We start from the raw sequence: 16,388 nt of genomic DNA, 5'->3' as shown, positions 1-16,388 counted from the left end.
TACTCTTACAACTACTACAACAAAAATCACAAATTACATATGTTAATGCGTCATGATTCCCCAAAAGCGAAAAGACATGTGGCACGGATCTCGAAGCGAGTCCACTGGACACATCCAAACCCCGATCAAACTACCATGACACAGGTCAAGGCCCTTACCGGGCCGGCCAACCCCATTGCCACCCTGGAACACCCCATCTCGACACAACCAGAGTCGGCCAACTCACTTATCTGCCCGGGAACCTTGACCATCCACTAACCCAGACCGGCAAGCTCACCTACCAGCCCGAGAACCCTGACCATGCCCTAACACGGGCCGACCAACTCCCCCTTGCCGGCGCGGAACACCCTACCTCTTTTTTCACTCATCACATCAAGAACACCACCATTTCACAGCAAATACATTCCATCATTGTTCCATCACCTTATCCACTACAAATCTCCATCTTTTTCTACATTTCTTCATTTTTCTCCACATATCACCATCTCCTATATTTAAAGCCACAAAAACTCATTTTAAACTACATTACACTCAAAAACACCATAAATACCATAAAAATAGTTATATTTTGCTTCCTTTTTCTCTAGAATTAGAGAAAAATCACTCTTCACCTATTTTCTCACACATCTACTCATGCACACATTTTTGGCACTACAAATGCCGTATTACCAACCCTCGCAAGGTGTTTAGTAGTTTGTTGAAACCATATTCACAAACTCCTCACTTTACAAAGAGGAAAACCTCATTATCGTCCCGTTGTTTTCCTAATCATCACTTGACTTAGGAAAAAGAGCGAGAAGGAGTCTAGCCATCCAATCCATGGAAGGAAGCCATTCGGAGGTTCGTAATGCTTAGAGATAAAATTTAGAGATGCTCTAACCTCTCTAGTCAAGATTTCATTTTTATCCATTCGAGTGACTATGATCATTTGTACCAGTAACGGCCTTTTAACTTTTGTGGAAATAAAAAAGTTATTTTCTTTTAAATCAATTAACCAGATTATAACTGAAAAAAAAAAAATGATAAGAGAATTGTGACTAATAACAAGCAGCACAATGAATGCCATAGCCTCCTTTTATGAGATTGTTTCCATTGTCATACCAGATAAAAGGAATGTAATCTCAGTGTACTTGGGAGTTATAAAGATTCAGTTACCAGATTACAACCATTGTATCACACCAGAAATTAGCAACCAGAAAGAAGCTGCTTTTTTTCAGTATCTAACATAAAAGTTTAGACAACAAGATATCGAACCCGAAAGAAATGACAAAAACACAGAAGAATAAAAAAAAAAAAAAAAAAAGCAAACCATCAAGCAGTGGAATCGTTCTTGATGGACTCTCGCCAGGCGACCTGCCTGGCTCCGTCCTTGTCGACGACCTTGATGATGAAGTTTGGCGGCGCGACGACGAGCCTCGACCGGATTTCGACTATGCATTTGTCGACGAGATCGACGGCCTCTTCCAAAGACATACCGCTGTGGTAGTGTCTGTCCATCATCGAGAGCGAGAAGTAAGAGCCGTACCCAAACGCTCCCTTTTCCACCTTGTGGAGCGACGCAATGTAGTCGATGTAGTACAGCGACGGCCCCGTTTCCTTGTCGTACCCGGCCAAAAGAATGTTCACCGAATACGGATTCTGAAAAAAGAAAAAAAAAATTATCATTTATTGCAAAGATATAATTTTTTACGTTTCGAGACAAATTGAATCATTTCGTCCAATCTAGTCACACGAGAAAAGAACGATGAAGATAGTTGCAAGACTATACGAGCTAAATCATGGCTTCACGACGAAGAAAAGGAATTCGGAAGCTAAAACATGGCTACAAGTAAAGGAGTAAATAATAAGGATTATGTGAGAATCATCTCTTTCCATTCGTTGCTCAGAGTTGTTGTAGCGGATCTAACATACAATTTTTAATGTTTTGAGACAAGGATCATTTCGACCTACATAGTCCCTTTGCTAAATAGAAGAATCTCGTAGTTCTCGAAACAAGAGAATGCTTTTCAAACGCACGGGAAAAGAATTACGAACATAGTTACAAGGCTGCACGAGCTACACAACGAAGCAAAGGAATCTGGGAGCTTTATGACCAAGTAAATAAGAAGGATTACAGGCGTAATAACATCAAGGAATAACCAGAAAAGTTTTCAGCGTTTGCAAAGTGAATAAATGCATTTGCTTCAAAATACCTTGTAGCTTCTTTAGACTTAAAAATTTATGAAATTTTGCAGAGGTTAACATTATGAACAATTCCCAATTTCTTTATTAAAGCATTCGAGAACGTAAATTTCTGTATCTATCACCAACAAACATCAAAACATTCCTAGACCATGTAGCTCCTTTAGACTTAAAAAATTCTGAAATTTTGCAGAGCTTAACATTATGGATAATCCCCAATTTCTTTTTTGGAGCATTCAAATTCCTCGCCAAAGAACGTTAAAATATTCCTAGACTTGGACTCTTTAACAAACCTAGAGCTTAGCATATAAATAAAATAAGCACAGATCAACTTGAATTTCATGAGATTACCCTAATATATGCATAATCAATCAGAAAACACAATTCCACATTTCCAACAGAAAATTACTTTCTGCCAGACCAGGAAAAAAATATTCACTCATTTCAACACCATTTCCGCTAAATTTCCCCCCCAAAAAATTAATCCTTGAACCTATCAAACCAAAATCACTACAAAGTAGCTCCAAAAAAATTACAAAAAAAAAAGAAAAAAGAAAGACCTTTCTCAAGGCGGTGGCGAGCTCGCCGCGAGTGAAGTTCGCCGTGGCAGCGGTGGTAAGAGGAATCCCGTTGCGGAATTGGTACAGAGACACGTTTTTTTGCACGTACTCCGTGAATTGAACCCTAAAAACATAATCAAAACCCCCGAAAAAACAAATTTGAATACAATTTCATAACCATACGAAAATGAAAAGGCAAAACCGATTGCATAAATCGAGAGGCCGTAGATCTCGAAGGAGAATACCTGTCTCCGGGCTCGCCACTGGCGGCGATGAGCTTGTGAGAGTCGAGGACCATGATTTTGTCCTCGTTGGACTTGTGAACCAGAATGCTGTTCACGGCAGAGGTGTCCGATACGACGACGGCGAACCCGTCGCCGACGAGACCGAAAACGCACTCCATTTGTATCTTTGCTTGATCGACTTAGGTTCGGGGATTCGACTCAGTTGCTCTGAGATTTGATTTAGATTTTTCTTCAATGGAGGTTTTGGAGTGCTTGTAAAGAGTCCTTCGACTTGAAGGACAAGTTTATTTGTTTTTTTTTTTTTTCCTCTTTATTTTTCCTTCAATTCCGTGTTCAAGAAAACATGTCGTTTTACTACCTGATAAATGACATGTCATTTACTATCGTCGAAGATGCAACCTATTTCGCATATCATTTACATTAGGGACAATTATACTTGTAATCTAAAAGCCTATGATATTTTTAGAAAATAACCAAAGTTTCATTTTATTAAAAAAATAGTCAACCAAATCGAAATAAATTAATTAATTGGTTACGTTAATTTAATTTACTTCGGAATATAGCCACCAAACCGAAGAAAATTAAATCAACTTAACCAGCTAATTAATTTACTTCGACTTGTTGGACTATTTTCTTAATAATATAAAACTTTGACTGAATCTTAAACGAAGCTAAATAATTTGCTAATTGCAAAAATTATTTTTTAAATTAATAAATTAAATAATTTTATGTGTTTTTTGAACCTCATTTAAATGAGTGTTTAAATGACCATTATTTTAATTTTACTAGGTAAATCAATTAAACTCAATTAAAAATGTCCACCTTAATTAATATGTATTAAAAATTTCAAATATATTGTTTGATTATGTAATTAATCATATTAATAAAAAAAAATGTACTAAAATTAAGTAAGATTCCAATTAAGTTATATTGTTATAATTATAATTAATTTTGTATTTATTTTAATGAATAAAATATCATAAATGGTCCATGTGGGGATTAAAAATCAATTATTAAAAATATTTATCTCGGTTGGGCTTTAGTCCGACCAAAGCCCAATACCCTCTTTGCAGATCGATTCACGGGATTAATTCTGGGCCTAGTTCGATCTCGACATATCGGCCCAAGTCCAATCACACTTTCCAGCTCTTCCAAGGATTCCCGCTCGACCACGTCCACCTGGCCAGAAGGATCGGTCATAGTCAAAGAGGTGACCTTGCCGCGAAGACCGAATCTGAGACGACTTCAACCCCGACAAGGAGGAACGGATCAATCAACATGTGTCTTCAACAAAGGAACTCCGCCTCGTCTATAAATGGAAGATCAAATGTCAATTTTAGCACGCGCAAGTTTAGAATCTATTCTCTCAATTATTATTCTCGTATTAACATTTCCTTCAAAGTCGAGTTTGCCTGCTAGATCTTGGCACTTCGCCCTTTTGTAATTCAATTTCGCGATCAATAAAGTTTATCTTTAATTTCCTCTTATTACAGCTTTTCTATTTCTAAATTGTTTCTTAAAGATGTCTTCTGAGACCTCCATTTAATAAAAATCAAATATATACGTATTATTATTTGTGATTGTTGATCGATCCAGAAATTGACATCAACAGTCCACTAGCTATATAACCATATTTACATTGTTTTTTCATTTAGTCAACCTTTAATAAGTTTTTAGTTAATAGCTATTACTCATTATTAACACATGTAAATTGACTGAAATACCTTATTCCACTTCCTACCCAGCGTCATTATACATTATTAATTAAAGTGACTATTGTTAATCGCGTTTTTGAATTAGCACTAAGAACTGTCCGTGGTTCGGTTTAGGGCCGGACCCTATGACCGCACGTAGGTTGGGTTTGGTGAAGTTCTTCTCTTCTCGTCGTGTGTGTTCTTCAGATCTTTAGGTCTCCCCGTCCTTGAGTCTCCGGGTCTTTGGATTTTCCGCGTTCATCGTGTTCTTCGCGTTCTTTGTTGAGTTCTTGAGTCTTTGTTTCTTTGAGTCTTCAACCCTTTGAATCTTCCACGTTCTCCGTGTTTTTCACGTGTTTTTGTTCTTCGTGTTCATCGTGTTCTTCGGAACTTCAAGTGTCCGTGTCTTCGAATCTTCGAGTCGCCGGATCTTTGGATCTTCCACGTTCTTCGTGTTCTTCGCCGGGTCTTCGAATCCTTGCACCTTCACCTAACTACAAGAAAATGTGAATCTAGAGGGACGCGGAGGGTTTTCCCTCGGCGCGTGCTCCGACGCTCAACATTAGTCGTGTTGCATTGTGTTCTTGGTGAACGATTTGTACTCGTCTCTATGTTTTCTAGAGAGAGAGAGAGAGTTATAGTGTGATTTTTGTAGAGTTTTGTCAAGTTGAGAAAAACTTACTTTGTGTTGTGAATGAGTGAGGTATTTATAGGAGCCAAGGGGTTTGGTGAGAAGTACTTGGTTTGGTGGAGATGGTCGGGTGGTCTTGGCCGAGTGAAGACGACCGAGTGGTCTTGGCCAAGTGAAGACGACCGGGTGGTCTTGACCCAGTGAAGATGACCGGGTGAAGACGACCGGGTGGTCTTGGCCGAGTGAAGACGATCGGGTGGTCTTTAGCCGAGTGAAGATGACCGAGTGAAGACGACCGGGTGGTCTTGACCGAGTGAAGACGATCGGGTGGTCTTGGCCGAGTGAAGACGACTGAATGGTTTTGGCCAAGTGAAGATGGCCGGGTGGTCATTTTCTTTGGCCATCCGGGTGGTCATATTCTTTTGCCGACCGGGTGGTCATTTTCTTTGGCCGAACGGGTGGTCATTTTTGTGGCGTAGTCTTGAAGACTTTTCAAGAAGTCTAGATTGAAAACATTCTTTAAGAGTCTCTTTTGAAAAGACATTTTATAAGTGTTAATTCGGAGCTTGGCGCGTGAGTTTGCTTGTGGGCTTCGACCTTATATACGGGCTTGATGTGTCATTTTTTGCTCTCGAGGTATCATTTCTACCTTGCGAAAATCTGACCCAACAGCTATTAATTTGAACAACTATAAATGATTATTTATAGTTATTAATTTTTTTCCTTGCATGTTAATAACTTTTTACGCCCATCTAAGGCTATTTATTAAAAAAAAAAACTTACCAAATGTTGAGTCTCTACCTAAAACTTATCAAATGTTGGCTAGTTAGCAAATGTCCAAGTTTATGTTGACTAATTAGCTAATTATACTGTCATAATAATAAGGAAATAAAAATAATCTGAAGTAATAATTTTTTATGTAATATTTGATCATTTAACATCATTACTTATTATATTTAAAAAATGAATTGAACATTATAAATGTTTACTTATAAACTATACATAATAAGTTAAATCAAAAAATTTGTTGCAACTAGCCAATTCTTTATATTTGTTTAAGTTTTTAGCCAAAGTTTCATATTATCAAGAAAATAGTCTATTAGGTCGCAATAATTAATTAATTGTTTAGATAAATTTAATTTATTTCGATCATGTGCTATTTTTCTAAGTAAATTAAATAAACCTAATCAATTAATTAATTTACTACAGCATGGTGGACTATTTTCATAATAAAATGAAACTTTTGTTATTTTTTAAAAGCATGGTGGGCCATTGAGCTATTAGCAAAATTGCTTCATAAATCAAACTACTAAACTTCATATTAGCCAACCTTGGACGATACTTTCACAATTTAAATAATATTATTAATATGTAATTAATAATTTTTTTTAATAATATAATAAAATAAAATAAAATATATCGATTAAATAATTTTGTATATTTTTAATTCGAATAGGGTAGTGAAGATAAATAACAAAAAGTTATACTCAACCTTTTTGAAAGATTTGGAAAAATACTCATTAATTAAAATAATTACATAAAATTTACGAATATACCATTTCACTTGTTGCCTTATGTAAATAGAAAAAAAAATAAAAAACAAATGATAATAAACGTCATTAGTACAAATGTTTTGCCTTTTATTTTACACTGAACCTAAAGCATTGTTTGGTTGTGTTTATTTCTTTTAATTGACACTTAAAACATGTATGGAGGAAAAAGTCAGAGTAAATAATTATTATGAAACTTGCTAAAATTTGTGTAAAATAAAAACAATTAAGGAAAATGGGGTATTTTGATATTCGTTAATCTTAAGCCGTTACTACAAGTTATTTTTCTCAATAACATGAGTTTTAATTTTCACATCACTTACATCATATACCATTTAAATGGTGATGCTAATTGATTAGTTTTGTTTATATAACTTCTCGAACGACATTTCAAATGACTAATTTGAATGTTCAGTTTAAAGTGGAACAGTTCAGATGAAAAGGTCAACTCAAATGGTATGTCTCAAACAGACCAATGGTTTATTTATCACATACACTGGTCATAAATCACTGTCACTTATTATACATTTTTAACTTGATGGGCGGATAGGGAATGAGGATGACCCGAATATGTATTTCATTCCATTCTCAATTTCTCAGTGATATTGTCATACTTATTCCCATTCTAACTTCCATTTCAACCCAACGTGCCCATAGTGTGGGGATGAACCATTACGTTGTTGGAATTGATCTAGGGTTTAAGAAAAAGTTTAACGCTTCGTTAAGCGGCGGAATTTTAAAAATTTTCTTTTCAAGTAAAACAGATTTTACTAACCTAGACGAAGAGCAAGAACATGTAAATAAAAACTAATATGAGCATAAAAGATTACTAACCTTTTAGAAGCTTGAATGTTGAGAAGCTTTTGGAAAAAGGTTGCAATGTTCGTTTCCCTCGCAGCACGTCTCTCTTCATTTCCTCGCTAACTCGAGCAACCACGAAAGTTTCTATCACTAAATCACTCAAGATAAAAAGGAATTAGTGTGTGGGCACTTTTAAACACTATGACTTAAGAACGAGTCTTGAAGTCGCAGAGCTATACACTAGGTCAAATGAGGACCTATGTGCCAAAACAATAAAAACGAAATTGAATAGAGAGAGAGAAGAGGGGCGGCCAAGTCTAGAGAGAGAAGCTTTCAATCTCTAAAACTTTGGATGAATGAATTGTGAAGAATAAGGCTCCTATTTATAGGAGATGTCTCACCTTCAATAAGGTAGTTTCCTCTTCTATAGAAAATCACATATTCATGAGCCAATTTCCTTTTCTTCTCCTTCATTTGGGCGGCCAAGACTTGCCAAGCAAGTCCTTGGATTTGTTTCCTTTTTTATTTGCTTCTCCCTTGACCCATTTGGGCGCCCACCTTGGTTTCCTCTTAGGGGAAATTTGTTTCCTATTTTTCTTTTGGCAAGTATCTTCATACATTCATGCACAAAACATTCTCTCTTTCTTTGGGTATGTTGGACGCCTATTTCAATCCAAAAAGGCCTTCTAGAAGCTTTTCCATTTGTTCATTACAACATGAAAAAGACTAATATTGGCCGAGTGAACCATGTCATCGAATGACCTTGTCAAAAAATTTATTGACATTCATTTCATCCTATGTCTCAAAAGACAAAAATACCATTTTGACAATTTTCGTTCTTGTTTTGACTTAGCTTCCAGCTTAACTATTCCTACTCGATGTGATTCGTGACAGTGACCTCATGGATCCAAATGAACAAAGCTTGAGCTAAACACTTGGACTCAAAAGTTCACAAAACTTTTTCCAAGTTTAGCTTAATGTCAACTGACTCCACTAAAGAGTTGACACTGAAAATCTCTCGGTTCAAATGAATTTATTTTCTACTCAAGCATTCAACCTAATTGTAATGAGTGGATCCACAGAATATTATCAGTGTTTACCCTTCATGAATATCATCAGCTAGTCGGAATTTACAAAATTACCATTTTACCCTTCTAGCTGTTATTTCATCAACTCCTTTGTAGCTTGTGAATAAGTTAGAAACAATGTATCGACGAGGAGCTAACAAGTCACATTGTTTCATCCAAAAGAGTCAAGACTCAATTTGGACACTGGCCAGTTCATTAATTCACATTCCAAGGAACAAAGCATGAGGTGATATACATTGCATTTCAGCAATCTTGTACATGAATTCCATATCTATGAGAACTTCACAAAGTTACTCATGACATTCTCACAACTTAGTATTTCACCAATAGGCCCTGTTCGGAATCACATAGTGAGTCCGAACTCTGACTTTCTCAAATGAGAATACGTAAGGTGTAAAATGGCATGTCTCATTTCAGGATTAAGGTAAGCACGATGCAATTCATACCACTACAAGAAATAACACATTTAGCGACGACACTATTAGCGACGATTTAGTCGTCGCTAATAACCCTTTTAGCGACGATATTATCGTCGCTAATTCTTTGGTGCGAGAAATATTAAAGTTTGGCGGCAAAGATAATTAGCGACGACTTTATCGTCGCTAATTCTTTTTTGTCGTCGCTAAGTTCGCGGGAAAATAATTAGCGACGATAAATTAGTCACTAATTATTTCAAAATTCATTTAGCGACGAAAATATCGTCGCTAAAAATGTTGAATTAATTTTGAATTTTAAAGAGGGAAAAATCCCTCCAATTTAATTAAGACGAAAACATTTAGCGACGATTTTATCGTCGCTAAAGTTTGTTTTATCGTCGCTATACAATTAGCGACGAAATAATCGTCGCTAAATGTTATCGAATTTTGACGAATTTTAAAGAGGGAAAAATCTCTCCCATTAAATTAAAACGAAATGATTTAGCGACGATTTAATCGTCGCTAAATGTGTGAAATTTACTAATAGCGACGATTTAATCGTCGCTAAATGTCTGGTTAACGTAAGTTCATTTAGCGACGAACCGAAATCATTTAGCGACGATAAAATCGTCGGTAAATGTCTTTAAATACCAGAACGCGACCCAGCTTCCCCATTCGCTCAGAAACCCTAAAACTTCCATTTCTCTCTCTACTTTCTCCCTCCTCCGCTGTGTGCCTCGTCCGCCGTGTGCCGCCGACACTCATCCGCCGTGTGCCTCGCCGGTAAGTCTCTCTCCTCACTACTTCTCTCTCTCTCCTCACATCTCTCTCCTAAAGTCTCTCTCTCCCATTACAGCTCCTCCTCCGCCGCTCCTCCGCCGCTCCGCCGCCGACGCCGACGCCGCTCCACCACCGACGCCGCTCCACCACCGACGCCGACGCCGCTCCCCTTCTCTGGCCGCGCGCGCTCTCCCTCTTGATCGGTAAGTTTTTTTTTTTAAAACTATATATATATATATATATATATATATTAGTTAGTTATAGGATTAATATATATTAGTTATAAATTTATTTATATATTAGTTATATATGATTAATATATATAGGATTATAAACTTTAGTTATAAATTTATTTTAATTAGTTATAGGATTATAAACTTTAGTTATATATTTGTTATAAATTAGTTATAAATGAATTATATATTTTTAGTTATAAATGTTTGTTATATATAACTAATATAATTTATTTAGTTATATAATTATAAATTAGTTATAAATGAATTATATATTTTTAGTTTATAAATTTGTTATAATTTATATTTTTAGAATTATATATTTGTTATACCAAATATAAATTTTATAAATTATAAATGAATTATAAATATTTGTTATAAATTTTATAAATTATAAATGAATTATATATTTGTTATAAATTTTATATTTGGTAAAATTATGTAAAAACAATTAGTTAGTTTATGTAAATTAAATGAAATTGTATTTAATTGTTGTTAGAAATGATTAAAAATGTGATGGATTATGAATTTTAATAATCAAACCACTGAGGTTGGATTTATTGTTAGTTTTAGGATGTTTCTATGCAGGTTTTAAAGTTAAAGGCTTGATGCCGGGTTGTTAAGTTTATAGGGGAGGTTCTGCCGAAATTTCGGTAGGATCGATCGTGAAATTATAAAATAAAATCCGAAAACTACTAAATTTTGAAATGTTAAATCTATAGGTAAAATGTGTTATCCAAATAGGAATTGGATAATCGAGGACCAACGTTTAAGCGTTGAGTTTGCGGCTGGCATGACAGAGTTCATGGCAATGGCCCGACAACACGTAAATGTCGAAGGACGAGTTAAGTGTCCATGCAAGAGGTGTAACAACGTGTTGATGCAAAAAATTCCTGATATAGAGAATCATCTCTTTATCAGAGGATTTAAGAGGAATTACACGAGGTGGAACTTTCACGGGGAGGAAGAAGATGACGTAATTCAGTATCAGACGGAGTACAGAGGAGGAGGGATGTTTGATGCTGTACACGATATCTTAGATCACAACGACGTAGACGGTGACGATGACAGTATTGACCCGAATGCAGAATACCATAGTGGACAGTTTGATGACCTTTTCAGCGACGTGAACACAGAATTATGGCCGGGTTGTACGGAGTATTCGTCACTCTCATTTGTTGTCACGTTGATGCATTTGAAAGTGATGAACAAGTGGATGAATAAGTCGTTTGATCAGCTTCTGAAAGTACTGAAAAAATCTCATCCGATCGGCAACACGATTCCAGAGTCACATTATGAAGCAAAGGCGAAATTGCGTCGATTTGGTATGGGTTACGAGTCGATTCACGTCTGCAAACACGATTGCGCGTTGTTTTGGAAGGACACACCAATCTAGACGAGTGTCCAGTTTGTAATGAGAGCCGGTGGCTGATGAAAGACGGTGGAAAAAAAAAGTAGCGCATAAAGTGTTGCGCTACTTTCCACTGAAAGATCGACTTAAGCGACTGTACGCGAGTCGGCACACAGCTCTAGAGATGCAGTGGCACGAGAATGAAGGCATTAAAGAGGATGATGTACTGCGACATCCTGCAGACGGAGCAACGTGGAAGGAGATCGACCGAAAATATCCCATGTTTGCGGCAGAACCGAGGAACGTCCGGCTTGGACTTGCCGCCGATGGTTTCAACCCATTTGGTGACATGAGTTTATCGTACAGTATGTGGCCGGTAGTCTTGACTGCGTACAATTTACCGCTGTGGTTGTGCATGAAAACATCGTACTTGATGTTAACATTGCTTATACCAGGTCGTAGTGCGCCGGGTAAAAACAGAACATCGTACTTGATGTTAACATTGCTTATACCAGGTCGTAGTGCGCCGGGTAAAGACATGGATGTTTTCTTACGACCGCTGATTGATGAGCTGAAGGAATTGTGGGAAACCGGTGTTGTGTTGATAGATGGTTCGACCGGTGAGCTATTCAGGTTGTTTTCCGTACTTCTATGGACGGTGAATGATTCTCCAGCGAGAAGCAGTTTGTCGGGATGGAGTGGTCAAGGGTACCTTGCTTGTTCGACGTGTAACAACGACACACCATCTTTCAAGGCTCGAAACAAGATTGTTTACTGCGATCGTCGTCGATTCTTGCCGTTATTACACCCGATGAGGAAGAGCAAACTGTACAAGGTACGAAATGAGAAACGACCACCACCAGTGAGAAAATCAGCGAGCGATATACTTCGACAATTGCGATTAGTGGGAGATGCAACCCCGGGGAAGCACCCTGACTTCGACGGGAAGAAACGAAAGCGCGATGCGAGTGAGCTGAATTGGACAAAGAAAAGTATTTTCTTCGAGTTGCCGTATTGGTCGAGTCTTACGCTGAAGCATAACCTCGATGTAATGCATATAGAAAAGAATGTATGCGACAATCTTCTGGGTACCTTGCTGAACATCGAGGGGAAGACGAAAGACACAGATAAGGCGCGGTTGACTTTGGCGGACTGGAACATAAGGCACGAGCTTCATTTGTACCAAGAAGGAGATAGATGGATGAAACCGCCTTCGTCATACACTCTGACACCTTCAGAACGGAAGCGGTTTACTGAGTTCTTGAGATCTGTTAGATTTCCCGATGGTTTTGCGGGGAATTTGAAGAAGAATGTTACCGCGGATGGGAGGTTGACGGGTTTGAAGTCTCACGATTGTCACGTGATTATGCAGCGCTTATTGGCTCCTGCTATTCGTCCTTTTCTGGATCGAACAATTCGAGATGCCATAATAGAGCTCTGCAACTTCTTCAGACTTATTTGCTCTAGAACGCTGGTATTTCAGACATTGAGAAGGCCAAGAGGATGTGAAGCTTATATTGTGTAAGTTGGAACGAATTTTCCCGCCTGATTTCTTCACAATCATGGTCCATTTGGTAATGCATCTACCGGAGGAGGCAATTAACGGAGGTCCAGTTCATATGCGGTGGATGTACCCATTTGAGAGATACCTTGGAACGCTCAAGAACTTTGTGCTTAATCGAGCTAGACCAGAGGGTTCAATTGCCGAAGCCTATGTTGTAGATGAAGCATTGACATTCTGCTCAAGGTATCTAGAAGGCGTTGAGAATCGTTTCAACATGCCCCAACGAACAGACGTCGCGTCTAACTTCGAAGGTGTCGAATGGGAGTTATCGGTGTTTCAGTCATCAAGTTGTTGGCCTTACGGGAAGATGACCACAATACGCTTAGATGAGAATATACGATTGCTCGTTGAGTGGTACATTTTACGAAATTGTCCCGAAATTGACGATTTCATGAGGTAAATGACTGAAATAAATGAACTTGAATTATATTTATACGAAGTGATGCATTAAATGAACATGAATTTTATTTCAGTGAACACATAGATCTCATGGAATTAGAAGGTCGGCCAGATGTTGAAGAAGCGCATCGACTTGAGTTCCCAAAGTGGTTTTGGGAAAAGATATTTGACTACCAAACTCAAAGAATATGAGATAATTAATAATCGACTCGTTAATGGTTGTATGTAGGTATTTCGCATGAGCCAAGACGGATTATCCGTTACCTCCGAATTATATGCATTGGCATTGGGACCACATTTCACACCACAGACGTATCCGTGTTGTGTAGTGAACGGGGTTAAATTTATCTCCCGTCAACGTGATAGCAGAAGAACGACTCAGAATAGTGGGGTATGTGTACCAAGTGAAGGAGGTCACGACTTCTACGGTCAAGTAGAAAACGTCATTGTCTTGACGTATCAGAACAATTGTCGCGTCGTCTTATTTCAATGTTGTTGGTTCGGTGATCAAGATCCGAGGAAAAGGACACGCAACGACAATAACTTGACAAGCGTGTATGTGGCAAAAAAATGGTACAAAGACGAGCCATTTATTTTGGCAACTCAAGCGAAACAAGTTTTCTACTTGGAAGATAACTTGAATGGTCTTGATTGGCGAATCGTCGAAGAGTGTAATCATCGAAATGTGTGGGATCTTCCTGATATTGACCTCATTCTTGGTCAATCTTCGTCTTCAGTTCAGTTGTCAGTAGAACCGTTAGATTTAGATTCACTGTCAACGCGTCATCAGTCTGCGATACCAGAGCCCGTGAGCAACGACGCAGTGAACTTGTTGGAAAATATTGAAGAAGAAGAGTTTATCGATGATGAAGAAACTGAGGACGAAGATTTGATGGAAGAAGATGATTTGTCAGACGACGATGATTGATAGTATATAACGTTTTTCATTTACTTACTAAATTAACTGATTTAAATCATTAAGAATGCATAACTAAATAATTTTTTTTTTGAATTTCAGATGGCTGCGGCTACAGGAGCTGGAGGCAGCGGAGGCGGGGATGACTTCTTAGCCCGTCTCCCGAATTATTGCCAGTCGGCGCCCGTACGTGATGGCGTCGAAGAAGAAGACGAGGATATCGAACCGGCCGTGCGTGGGCCGACGGTCGGGATTCGATCTGAGCGTGCACGGTGCCCCGGGGTGAAGGAAGTCGTTATTTATAACGAGGACTTTCAGTCGTTCTTGCAGCCAGAGCGCGAGATGGATCCGGATCTCGCGACGTTCGCGAACACGCTCGGGTTGGTCGTCCGAGACAAGATCTCGCCTACGGTCCCAAGGTGGACGAATGCGAACGTGGGGCCGGCGAAGGAGGCCGAGATCCGAGCAGCGATTCGAGACAAGTACGACATTCGAGTCGATGGTGATGCAACCGGGAAGAAGAAGGCGATTGTCGATGCGGCAATCATTCGAGACGCGAAGACTCGTCTTCGCGATTGGAGGCATACATTGCGGTTGTGGTTCGACATCGACTGCAAGAGCAGCGTACAGGTGGCGCGGTCGCTGAAACCGAAGACCGTTAAGCTCGACACCGAATGGGAGACACTGATACAACGATATACGAGCGATGAATTTAAGGTAATATCGAATCATTTACGTTACTCGAATGTTTATTAAACGATTTGTTATTTACGTGTACGTTTACTTATATTACAACAGGCTATACAAGCGAAGAATAAGGCGAATCGCGCGAAGAAGAAGACGAAGACTCGACATGGGACGATTGGGTTCTCGACCCACCGCATGAAAAACGTAAGTTTTATGTTTATATGATACATCAAATCGTTAAAATTATCTAACACTTGAAGTTTTGTTTACATGCAGAAGATCGTCGAGACAGGCGCATTCGAGAGCTTGTTTGCGAACTACAAGCGCCAACATCAGTCCGACAAGTCTGAATGGCTGATTCCTGAAGCCTCCGCACGTTATGTAAGTTTACATTTATTTTTCGATTAATATATACTAACTAGTTAATTATATCAGGATCGACTGGTCGCTAGGTTCAACACGTTGCGAGCGGAGGCTGAGCACCAAGGAGCGGACGTTGATATTTCCGTTCTAGAGCAGCAGGCGATCCGCGATATTATGGGTTCGCGGACTGATCACTTGACCGGCGTCGGACGTTTGGTGCCACAGGGAGCACGGATGGTGGCTGAAGTCGCCGAAGTCTACGGTTCGGAGGCTGGGACGTCGCAACCAGGATATGTCTCGCAGGAGGTGTTGGCATCGACCCTCGCCGCATTTGCCGAGACAATACAGAGTCAGGTGCCCGGCCTCAACCTTAGCTCGTTCATGTCCCAATTTCCGCAGAGTTCGCAGCAGGCTCCGTCATCCCACAGCCAGCAGACTCCGACGGCCGGCGTCCACACTCCGACGCCCGACGTCCGCACTCCGACGGGCGGCCAGCAGAGGACTCCCGACGCCAGCCAGCAGACGACGCCCGGCGGACCAAGTCAGTCTACTCCGACGCCGCTGCCTCCAGAACTTCAGCGCCAGCAGAAGAGCGTTTCTCGTCGAGGAGGGGGAAAACGAGTGGCGGGACGACAAAGCAAACGTCGCGACTAGTGGTTTATTAGTTGTTTTGTGTATTTATTATTTACATATTTCTCGATAACCGAAAACGTACGTAACCGGATTTTATATAGTTGTTGATTTGGATAATATAATTTAGTTTTTATTTGATTTTTCATTTTAGAATTTCACAACCAAAAAACCGTAAAAAATAAATAATTAACGACGAAAAAAAAATTATAATAATAATAATTAGCGACGATTGCGACGATAAAATCTTCGCTAATTATTATTCCACACAACGTTTTAGCGACGACTTTGTCGTCGCT

The 16,388-nt window shown here is 39.0% G+C and overlaps 1 protein-coding gene across 1 annotated transcript; it reads right to left on the bottom strand.

Annotated features, from left to right (window-relative positions):
- Positions 1–1,038: 1,038 nt before the first annotated feature.
- LOC149393129 (proteasome subunit beta type-2-A) lies at positions 1,039–3,264 on the bottom strand. The gene is made up of 3 exons (XM_089618422.1): positions 2,987–3,264; positions 2,742–2,865; positions 1,039–1,638 (listed from the first exon to the last, which is right to left on the bottom strand). The coding sequence occupies exons 1-3, from the start codon at positions 3,142–3,144 to the stop codon at positions 1,312–1,314; spliced, it is 609 nt and encodes a 202-aa protein (XP_089474548.1). The 5' UTR covers positions 3,145–3,264; the 3' UTR covers positions 1,039–1,311.
- Positions 3,265–16,388: the final 13,124 nt, after the last annotated feature.

Source organism: Urtica dioica, chromosome 6 (genome assembly GCF_054948205.1).
Source record: "Urtica dioica subsp. dioica isolate 48M chromosome 6, U.dioica_male_clone48M_v1_H2, whole genome shotgun sequence".
Taxonomy (NCBI): Eukaryota; Viridiplantae; Streptophyta; class Magnoliopsida; order Rosales; family Urticaceae; genus Urtica; species Urtica dioica.
Note: the sequence above shows the minus strand (reverse complement) of the source record. Positions and strands in the feature narration are given on the sequence as shown.

What these genes read in the sequence shown, in the direction of transcription:
- LOC149393129 (XM_089618422.1), bottom strand. Translation starts at nt 3,144, where the DNA reads ATGGAGTGCGTTTTCGGTCTCGTCGGCGACGGGTTCGCCGTCGTCGTA. An exon ending in AGTGGCGAGCCCGGAGACAG is followed by an intron (nt 2,866 to 2,986) that starts GTATTCTCCTTC and finishes TTATGTTTTTAG; the next exon opens with GGTTCAATTCACGGAGTACG. An exon ending in TCGCCACCGCCTTGAGAAAG is followed by an intron (nt 1,639 to 2,741) that starts GTCTTTCTTTTT and finishes TTCTTTTTTCAG; the next exon opens with AATCCGTATTCGGTGAACAT.